Below are 11,335 nucleotides of genomic sequence, written 5' to 3'. Positions count from 1 at the left end.
GATGAGTGCTCATCAATTAAAATTCAAACCCAGCAAAACAGAACCGCTGGTCATCCCAGGTGAACTATGGACAATCAACTGTCCTTCTCCTCACATGTTGCTAATGTGGCTTGCTCTTGTCGATTTCTTCTCTGCAACATCTGAAGGATTTAACCATTTCGGTCCACACAGACTGCCCAGGTGCTTGTTAAGTCTCTTGTTATTTTAAGACTGGACTACTGCAACTCTCTGCTGGCAGGTCTTCCTCTAAACGCTATTTATCCACTGCAAATGATCCAAAACGCAGCTGTGCGGCTTGTGTTCAATCTGCCCAAGTTCTCCCACACCACCCCACTGCTGCGCTCCCTTCACTGGCTACAAGTTCAAAAATGGACCAGCGCCATCTTACTTCAGAGACCTCATCACACATCGCACTGCACCACGCTGTCTGAGATCCTCCAGCACTGTTAGACTGGTACCACCTTCTCTCAAAATGAGTATACTTCAAGGCTCTTCTCTGTTCTGGCACCAAGGTGGTGGAATGACCTTCCCCTAGATGTATGAACAGCGGAGTCCCTGGCTATCTTCAAGTGACGGTTGAAGACCTTCCTATTGCTGAAACACAAATTAACACTTTCCAAGTTTTCTTTGTAAAAATCAATAGTTGTAGTCTGATTTATATTAAGTTTGTAATCTGGCGTACCAGTGTAGATTTAGTCATTGCTAGAGACTTAAAGCACTTTTGAACGTCACTCTGGACAAGGGCGTCTGCTAAATACCGCAAATGTAAATGTAAAAAACGTTATGCCTGATCGGTGTATATGCATGTAGCAGCGAGCCCATGGACAAGCTTTGTGCGTGTACTCCTCCCGTCACTCCAAATAGTTTTTTGGCGTATTTTCGCGATCGTCATTGCAACATCGGAAAATCGGAAATCGAACTATTTACCTCTAAAAGAAAAAATTAACAAAAATACATAAACTGATTTACAAACATATTTACGGAATGCCTGATGTAAAACGCAATGCCTGCCCCAACAACTGCAAACATCTCAGACGTCCATTACAAGCAAATCAGCATGTCATCATCTCCTTTCTCAGTACAGGAAGCTTCATTGGTATCTGTGGTAGGTAGAGATTAGATTTTTTCAGAGAGCAGAGACAGAGTATTCTTTTAAAATAAATTAATCGAAAAAAAAAAGAAGAGAAATAACCTTTTGTGTAGATTACAAAAACTGAAATAACCGAACAGAAGGATATTTATACGAAGAGCAGCAAAGAAAGAGACAGACAGACAAAAAGAGAAAGCGATAGAAAGTGCTTATCCAAAACATATGACTTTCTAATAGATAAAAAAAAGGAGTATTTGAAAACCTCCAAATTCTAACAATCAACAGTGAATTAACATCAACTTACAACATGACAGTTCGATTTAAAAAAAATAAAATATATAATAAAATCTGTAAACAAAGGATGTGATGTTTACCACTTTATCAGTGTCCGTGTGAATGTGGCTTCTCTCTGCATGAACATATTGCACCATTCGGAGCGTCGTTCCAAAAAAAGGGAATTGTGCAAATTGGAAAGAAAAATTCGATGAAAGTCTTCGTGCTTTATAAAAGGAGTTCATTGGGCTTTTTAAACACTTTAATGCAAAAACTCGAAATTGCTATAAAATGGTGCTACTGCTAAAATGAAAGGGGGAGGAATGTGCTCCAGTCATTTGTGCTTTGGATTTTGGGAGTTGAGGATCCTTAAAGTGTGGAGGTTTGAGCCGCTCTGAGGATGAACATTCAGTTACTCAGTAGAGCGGCGGTCTCATCTTTGTCCTCTGTCCTCTGTCCAGCTTTCCTGTATATCATAAACTGCACTGATATCTGACACGAGGAGTGAAGGGAAAGAATTATAGAGCAAGCACTATAATTAGGAAGCATCTTTTCTCTCCCACACACAGGCACACACACACACACACACACACACACACACACACACAAGAATACAAACACAAACACTTACATAATACAGACTCACACACACAAACACACAATGATATACAAACACACACAAGCACAAGAACACACAGATACACACCGATATACAAACACAATTACACTCATAATACAGACACACACATACACACAGATATACAAGTACATATATACACCGATACAGACTGCCACGCTCTCATGCACGCACACACACACACAATGATATTCAAACACACATGATACAGAACGACACACACGTACTACACAAACACATCTACACACACCTGATACGCTCTGAGACACACAGTGATATACAAACTCACATAATCCAGACTCACTCACACACACACACACACACACACACACCGATATACAAACACATACACTCACATTAAACAAACACACACACACACACACACACACACACACATTTAATGACATACACGACACAGACTGACACACACCCACATAGTGATATACAAACAGTCACATAATCCAGACTCTCACACACACACACACACACACACACCGATATACAAACACATACACTAACATGATACGAACACACACACACACACACACACACACACACACACACACACACACACACACACACACTTAATGACATTCACATGACACAGACTGACACACACACAATTATATTCAAACACACACGATACAGACACACACAGGCACATGCACACCCACAATATACAAACACATACTCACATGATACGGACTGACACACCCAGTAATATACAAACACATCTACACACACACACACACACACACACACACACACACCACAGAGTGTTTGCTAATAAATAAGAAAAACCAGAAAAAAAAAAAAACATGAAGCAGTGTTGACTCGACAGTCCAGTCTCATTTTACAACATTTCAACCAAAACACATGAAGTCACACATCCATCCTGTGTCATTACAGAGTTCTCTACATTACAGCTGGGCAGCAAACAAATCTGTACTCTATTATCTGTTAATCCCAACGCATTCATCTGTTAAAATGATAGGATTAACCAGGACCAGCGTTTCAGCTTAATGTCCTAGAGTGCAAAAAAGGATCCAACACAAGCACAAATAATAAGAACACCTGAGCATAAAAATCAGGAGTCATTTAGTGATTTCTAAAGAACACTTTTTAACATGCATGTTTTAAATAAAGATAAATATGAGCCTCTTTGAGAAAAGTTTGGACACCTTTTTATTACATGTCCCCCCTCTGTAACTATACCACCAGAGGGCCCCCTGCAAAATCCTAAACCAGGGTAACAAGCATGGACTCACCAACCTTTACAGACAAATATCTTTACATTTAGGCATTTGTCAGACTTACGTTTATCTTATTTATACAACTGAGATGTTGAGGGTTAAGGGCCTTGCTTAAGGGCCCAACAGAGGTAGGTTTGTAAAGCTGGGCTCATTTTTGCTGCTACAAAGCCTTGACGAGAACAAATACACAACTGCTGGTGTTACCGATGTGGCAGAGAGCAATTTTGCCCATAGTGCTGATTATCAAACATTCAGAAATATTCATATGAGCAAGATTTTTCTACAAAAATGTGTTTTACATCCCAGCCGGCAATCAGATTACTACCACTTTGAACGCTTTCTGGAAATATTCAGCACGTTTATTTTTGCGATTGAAAGGATACCACCAGGTCGAGCGAGAGCGTCCCCAGGCTGCCGATGAGCCAGGGCAGGTGGTGTACGATGTAGCTGCTCTCAGCCTGCCCTCTCTCCGGTCTCTTCATCAGCACGCTCAGCCCGTACGTGACGTTACCCAGAATCACCAGCGCGAACAGAAAGAACGACACGCCCTCCGTCGACTTCCTCAGAAACTGTGTAAAGAGGAAGGGTGAAGGTGAGAGATGCCAATGGAAGCATTCAGAACACGTTGTGAGGAATGTGAAAGGGCACACACACCTAAAAACGCCAGCATACAACTGGCATTTGGTGGAGTGACTGAACGTGCTAAACCGGGCAGCGAGATCAGGAGAAAGAAAACGGACCAGTGTTCTGAAATTTCTACATGATCTAAAGAGTCACAATATGATCGACGTGCATCTACACATTCATCAGGGTTTCTGTAGGTTTCACCAAGTCAAATTTAAGGCTTTGTAAAACCTTTTTAGACCATAAGAAATAAATTTTAGACTTATATCACGACATCACCAACACACAAATACGTTGTTAGCAACTGGCTTTAACTAATCCCCAAATCAGTTGTTTTAAAGACGAGTATCGCTAAGCTTTTTTTTTTTTTCAAAAAAAAAAAAAAAAAAAAAAAAAAAAAAAAGGTGGAAACACCTTTATGATGAGAGAAGATTGGCCAGATTAAGTTGAGCTCACAGGAAGGCTATGGTCTCTCGAATAACCCTCAAAAACCTTAAGTGAGAGGTTTTGCAGAAAGAACTCAGAATACACTAAGGTTTCAGGCTGATGGGCTACAAATGCAGTAGAGCACACAGAGTTCCTCTCCCTTCAGCCATGAACAGTCAAGTCAAGTTTATTTCTATAGCACTTTTCACAACAGACATTGTCTCAAAGCAGCTTTACAGAAATTAACAGTTAAGGTGAATGGTGTGTATTTGTCCCTGATGAGCAGCCATGGTGACTGTGGCAAGGAAAAACTCCCCTAGATGTTATGAGGAAGAAACCTTGAGAGGAACCAGACTCAAAAGGGGAACCCATCCTCATTTTGGTTACATCAAGACTATGATGATAGTCTTGATGTAGTCTTGATGTCTTGATAGCCATCAACTGCCTGGGTATCCATGAAACGATGGATCAGCACAGGAGCTTTGAGGATGGATTTGGACTGCAATTTATATCAACAGTCTGCTACAATGGCTGAGGAACACAAGTTGCATTTAATCGCCCAACACTGCACTCCTTTACAACTGAAATAAATGGATAATCAGTGCACACCAGATGAGGATGGGTTTCCTTTTCAGTCTGGTTCCTCTCAAGGTTTCTTCCTCACGCCCTCTCAGGGAGTTTTCTCCTCACCACACTTGCCACTGGCTCAATCATTAGGGACAAACTTACAATTATTAGAAAACAAACTTATACATTCTTTATTACCACTTCATTTCTGTAGAGCTGCAAATGAATTGAATTGAATCTAAAGCTCCAGCAGCACAGGATCTCCCAAACCAGCTGATGTTTCTCTAATCTTAAACCAGGATTAAGGAGTCCAGGAGTTGATTAAAGAATAAACATTTTCATATGTTTCGGTCAATTTAATTGTAACTTAGAAAAAAATGATAAACAACATTTTGAGCAGATGAGTATCAATATTCGTTTCCTCAATGTTTCGGTATGGGAATCTTTTAATAGATTGTACCGTACTTACATTGGTGGCGATCTGCGGCACCCGGGAGCTGAGATAAAGCAGCGAGGAGATCGAGCCAAACGTGAAGCCGATGATCTCCCGAGTGGAAAAAGGCTGACGGACAAAAACAAATCAATACAATATGGACTGCTTCACCAGATAACCTCCAAACTTCACTTCAGGATTGAATTTTTGTTTTAAACAAGGAATCAATCCAAACAGTGTGAAATTATGACAAATCCAAAAAAAACATCAAGTTCATACGGCTGCCTTCACTCACCTCTATTGAATTTGCGTGAAGCTGTTCCACGGCCAGCAGCGTTCGGCCCTTAAAGCCTGAAGCGGTGTATTTGTGTGCGGAGGAAAAGGAAAACTGAGACAGTGAAGAAAACACACCGAGGGCACACAGCAGTCCGGCCACATGCAGCACTCTTCTATTGGCATCTACACACAACAAAGGAAAAATAAAGGTCCCCTCAGCAACACAGTAATACAGCAGCATTAATATGAGATGAAGCTTTATAATGTCCTCTGCTTTACTGAGCAATTTAAGACCTCTGTTTTCAAACTACGGCAGTGTAAACAGCAATAAGGTGCTGAAGGGATTTATTGCGTAGTATTTACTGCTCAATTTTCAAAAAGTAACAATTTTGTGCATAAAAAAAGGAACGTGATAAAGACTAAACTTGGTGTAAGTCTGTGAAAATCTGTCACATTTTCCAGCTATAACAGTGTTTTTATGACACACGAATAGGTTTCACCAAAATTACACCGGCAGTGTTTTTTTGTTTTTGTTTTTTTAATCTGTGATTCTTCTCACATCACGAACGTCAGGCTTTGATCAAGTTGCTAGACGTTGACACGCCGCAGTGAAACGGACAGCAGTCCGATCACAATCAGACGGTGTAATCGCAATCCTGCTGTTCAAACGTCTGATGCTTTTGTGCTGCAGACTGAAGGAAATCATTAGAAGCGATTTTCTCGATTTTAACGTTTCAGGTACACGTTTTTTTGTTTGCTTGTTTTTTAAGACTTCCTGTCGTTAAGATACAGGCAACACAGAAATCGATTCGGACAGAAGTCGAGGTTTAAGACTTTACGTTGGAGATGATGTCAAATCGTTTGGATTCTCAGGCCACCATGAAACGTGAAATACCTTTTGAGTGAATAAATGAACTGTGCAGATGCAGTCAGTGGAATGGAAATGTTTTTTCTTTAGTCTTGTGCATTCACTAAGACTGTTCGACAATTAACTAACTACTAATAATTAATAATAAGGGTATAGTTCATTGTCTTTATCTTTATTTATTACTTGGTTATATTATTTACCTAGTTTTTTTTGTAGTTTCATATTTTTTATAGAACCAGCACACAAATTCCTTGTACATGCAACCCCTGATAACTGGCAATATGCTTCTTCTGGATTCTGAATAGTATTTATTGTACCTAATTCCTAAACCAAAGGCATGAGTAGAACATCTCAGAATTACAACCATTTATAAAGAAATGTAATAAAATCATATGAGCGACTCACTCTCCAACCGCATGCTGTTCATCTTATAGTAGCTGTACATGCTGATCATTAAAAGGTCGGCCAGGACATAGTACACGGCCGTGTATTTCTGTAGGACAGATAAGAAGTGGAACAAAAATTCTGTAAGGTCAGCAAATCATTCTACTTACAAACAAACAAACAAAAAAAAAAAAAAAAAAAGAGCAAACCAAAAGCACAACTTTTCTGTATCAAAGCTGTTCATCGATCCAAAGGCTTTTTTGACACGTAAATGTATCGGTCTGTTACCTGGAGAGGAAGCTGGTCAGCTAAAAACGAGCCGGCGAGATTACACGTGTCGCCTCCAAGCCACAACAACAGGAACCAAATGGATAGAGCGCTGTCCATGTTCCCTTTTTTACAAGAGCTGTAGTACTGCCTGAAAGAGAAAAAAACAATATAAAAGCAGTCAATTATTTGGTTCACAATCCCTAACCCTTATATCGCCAAAAGTTTGCAGACACCTCTTCAAAAGTATGGTCGCATCACATTTAGTCCTCAATTGCTCTCATAATTCCCTCCACTCTTCTGGGAAGATGTTCCACTAGATTTTGGAGTTTGCATTCATCAGCCACAAGAGTGTTAGTAAAGGCAGGTACTAAATTCTTCCCAAAGGTGTTCAGTAAAGTTGAGATCAATGCCCCATAGCAGAAGATCTTCTACTCCAAACCATTTAAAGCACTACTTCATGGAGGTCGTTTTGTGCACAGGGGCATTGTCGTGCTGGAACAGGATTGGGTTTCCAAGTTCAAGTGAACGCAAAATTTTATTATACCGCATACAAAGCCTCCAGCTTTCCGCTCACTGTTTGGAGGAGAACCACATATGGCAAGAAAGGTCATGTGTCCACAAACTTTTTGCGATATAGTGTGTGTGTGTGTAATTGGTAACAACAAATAGTTGTATAGTACAGTTTATAGATCTAATGTTGTGCTATAAACAGATAGCAGTAATGACCTTTAAAAAAAAAAAAAGGCATTACTGTCAAATAAAAACTAAGATGTTCCTGGGATTCAGGTTTCACCAGATCTTGTAACACTGCAAAAACCTTCTCTAACATTTTCAGCTGCAGTGATCTAAAGAATGAACAGACACCTGGAAAGCCATAGCAAAACAGGACTCGCTGCAGATGAAGGTTAAAGTCAGGGAGTTGGACTTACGGGAAAGATGACACAATGAAGCAGGCGATGGACAGCAGACCCAGGACCACACTGCTCATGTCCCGGGCATCCTGAGTGCACTCGCCAAGATTGGACCAAATCCATTCAGAGCCGTTCGGACACAGAGAGCTGAAATTACTCCCATCATTCAACAGTAAGCTCTGCCTGGCCTGTATACTATCCCCGTCTGACATGTCTGTGAAAAACTAAATACATATGATAAATTAAATATTTAAAAATTCAAGACTTTTTTTCAAATCCTTTTACACAAGGAGTAAAACAGAGTGTGCAAAATAAACAACGACAGGATGATGTGATGTGGCACAACACAAAGCTGACTTGATTTGATTACTTCCCCGTAACAGCATGACCGTATGACAGTGTTTTATTCTTCTTATACTGCAACAATTCACCAAGTATTATTTGTAATTGATTAATGAATGGCATTTTAACTTTCAGAAAAAAACAGATGAAAGACAATCTAGATCCTGTCACTTTCATTATAGCAAATATACACAGTTCTGGGAATTAATAAGATACAAAATATCAAATAAATCCAGCTTGATGGCTATTTGAAAAGCAGGATGACTACATACTAGAGACTGTCCCACGGTGGAAAACGAACTGGTTCCGAAGCACTAACAGTGAAGACTCGTTCCATCGGACCGTAACCAGGAATTTATTTCAGGAGGCGTGGGAGTCGCAAGAAAATATACTAAATAAAATCCCTACATGATTTGTACAGTATTTGTTAAATGTAAGCATGTTCATGGATTTGTAGTGGATACCAAACAATAGTCAGATTCATGATTCTGGCCACATTTATATAAATTGCCATATTTTTATTTACTACATTTAAACTGAAAATGATTACAATTTATTAAATAACAAATCTGCCAGAGGAACGATCTGTCTAAGAGCTTTTACACTAACAAACAAAGGCGTAATTATTTGCTTGTGGGGAATGTCATCTGATGCAACCAAGTATGAGATGTATTTGTAAACAAAGTTGTTTGACACATAAAGGTGTGTGTGTGTTTAGAAATCCACAAATAAACTTGGTACCATTAGAAAACTTCATCATATCCGTAATTATACGTTTTTCCCAATTTCATAATGTCACCTGAATACTGTTCATTATTATATGTAGAATAATAAATTATTATATAGGACACGCACATGAACACAACTCTGTGATTTGCCCTTTGGCCGGTCCTACTTTCCGAGCTCCTGTTATTAAATATCGGATGTTTCTTCAATAATAACAAACATACGGAGACCTGATCAACTGCCTGTACGATAATTTGTCATGATTAACTGCTTAAAAAGCTGATAAAATAATGAAAATGAGTTTAATCAGTAAAGAAAAGAATCCTACCTGAACGTTAGTGGAAAGCACGTAGTCCGGTAGGTCCTGTTCTGTACTCCAAAACAAAACAAAAGGCGACAAAACTCTGTAGGAAAAAACACCGCATTAAAAAATCAATTCTGATTGGCTCATGTGTGTATTACGTCATATTCGTGCGTCCGTTCAGCGCCTACACTCGACGACGCGTTCTGATTACATATATAAGTGCACTAGGTAGGGCATAAAGATTCCAATATCTTGAAGAGTAACGTAGTGCACTAAACGAGAGGGCAAGGGAGACACTTGAGATTCGTCCAATCGGATTCAGATGTTTTTAGAGGACAATTGGCGAGAATAGATTCGTGGAAAACGGTGATTCTAAAGGATTTTATTTAAAAGAAATGATTTGTTTTTAATTGACAGCTGACCGTAAATCCGATTAAACCTCTGTGATGTAGCGCTTTCAGTTTCACTTTAGCAAAAACAAGGTCACTGTGATGCACTTAAGGACTTGGGAATTCCGACAGACTGAGAATCAATACAGTCTTACACAATACTGTCCACAAAACTGTTCCGCGCAGTAATATGTTGTCCACACGATCAGGTTTCGTTCACACAATAAAACACGAACTTGAGCTGAATCAAACTCACCCTGCTGAATCGACCCCACACCTTAGGAGTCGACTCTAATCCCAAAATGGAATGATTCTTCTTTCCACAAAAGGGTCTTTAGACTTGCTGATTTTTAAATGAAAAGTCTTAACATGTTCCATTAAAAATGTTGCGTTTAAAGCCTATTTTCTGTGTGTGATCTTTCGCTGAATCAAACTCACGGCACTGAACCGACTCCCTTAGACTGACGCTTACAAACTGACTCTTTTTGCACTTAGGTTTGTAAATTCAATGCAGGCCACACTTAATTGAGATCTTTAACAATAATAGGATACAGCAATAATTAGCTGTAAGTCTGTGTTTTCTATACACTACACAAATCGTGCTGAATCAACTCCAAGCACCTGGATTCAGAGAATCGATTCTTTTCATTTCCTCCCAGTCATGACACACATCCACATTTCTTCATAGAATTTAGTCTTAATAATGCAACCGTCTCATGCAACTGATTCTCAAACGTGAACAAGACAGATGTTAGTGACTACAAAGTGAAACAGCTGGTTAGAAACGTCACATAAAAACAGCAAACTCTCAAATGCTTTACCTTTGGGATCTATTCGGCTTTCCCAAAGCTCCTGGATCTCCTGCACTCTCCTCCTTTCTATATGTGCCAAAGGCTGAATGAAAGAATGACTTACTCGCCCTATGTACTGTGTGCAAGTCTCGTGTGGTTTAGTACACAGTTCCAGAAATCACCTGACTGCTTCTCATATGACCTAAAGTTTGGCAATTCAGCACAATAGCTTTCTGTGACGGACGCAGAAGGTGTACTGAAGAGCAGAAGGATTTGTTCCAGCTCTCCACATGAAGTTCTTCTTTCACAATGATTGTGTAAAGCCTCAGCTTTTCAGTCACATGCCGAAGTTTCACATTCACATCTCATGTAGACTAATTACTATATAAATGTACATGTACAACAATTAATAGAAAATACCCACATGCACGTTCTTATACTTTATAAAATAGGAAATAAATGACATGATTACACACTTCAGGACCAGATCTTTTTACTCATAATGGAAATCAGAGTAAAGTTATTTGCTTCAGCTCAGTCAAATGAAATGGCCAGATTTCTCCAAACGATGCAATTTTATATTAAACTTGATTTTTTTTATTTCTTTGCCTAATAAAATAATCCATAATGAAACTGTTTTATGAAATCACTAATCTGTTGTTAGGGCACAAAAGATCGAAGGTTTTTGTGTTTCTGGTTTAATACTGACACTTAAGGGAGGAACATTGCAATGGCACTTAAAACATTATTTGTTGACACTATACATCATGG

The 11,335-nt window shown here is 39.3% G+C and overlaps 1 protein-coding gene across 3 annotated transcripts; it reads right to left on the bottom strand.

Annotated features, from left to right (window-relative positions):
• Positions 1-907: 907 nt before the first annotated feature.
• On the bottom strand, positions 908-10,966 carry slc66a1 (solute carrier family 66 member 1). 3 transcript variants are annotated; one of them, XR_006928228.1, is made up of 10 exons: positions 10,595-10,966; positions 9,409-9,484; positions 8,031-8,236; positions 7,120-7,249; positions 6,853-6,940; positions 5,599-5,762; positions 5,340-5,432; positions 3,637-3,822; positions 1,465-1,855; positions 908-1,100 (listed from the first exon to the last, which is right to left on the bottom strand). XR_006928228.1 is itself a non-coding variant. In XM_046870267.1 (9 exons), the coding sequence occupies exons 3-9, from the start codon at positions 8,222-8,224 to the stop codon at positions 1,772-1,774; spliced, it is 939 nt and encodes a 312-aa protein (XP_046726223.1). In that variant the 5' UTR covers positions 8,225-8,236; positions 9,409-9,484; positions 10,595-10,966; the 3' UTR covers positions 908-1,771. The 3 variants fall into 3 exon arrangements, 2 of the variants coding, with proteins under 2 accessions (XP_046726223.1, XP_046726224.1); XM_046870267.1 differs by having other exon boundaries at positions 908-1,855; XM_046870268.1 differs by lacking the exon at positions 10,595-10,966 and adding an exon at positions 10,030-10,048 and having other exon boundaries at positions 908-1,855.
• Between the last annotated feature and the right edge of the window lie 369 nt (positions 10,967-11,335).

The sequence above is a fragment of the Silurus meridionalis genome, chromosome 17, assembly GCF_014805685.1.
Source record: "Silurus meridionalis isolate SWU-2019-XX chromosome 17, ASM1480568v1, whole genome shotgun sequence".
Classification (NCBI taxonomy): domain Eukaryota; kingdom Metazoa; phylum Chordata; class Actinopteri; order Siluriformes; family Siluridae; genus Silurus; species Silurus meridionalis.
The sequence above is the reverse complement of the archived record's forward strand: the minus strand, read 5'-3'. Positions and strand labels throughout refer to the sequence as shown.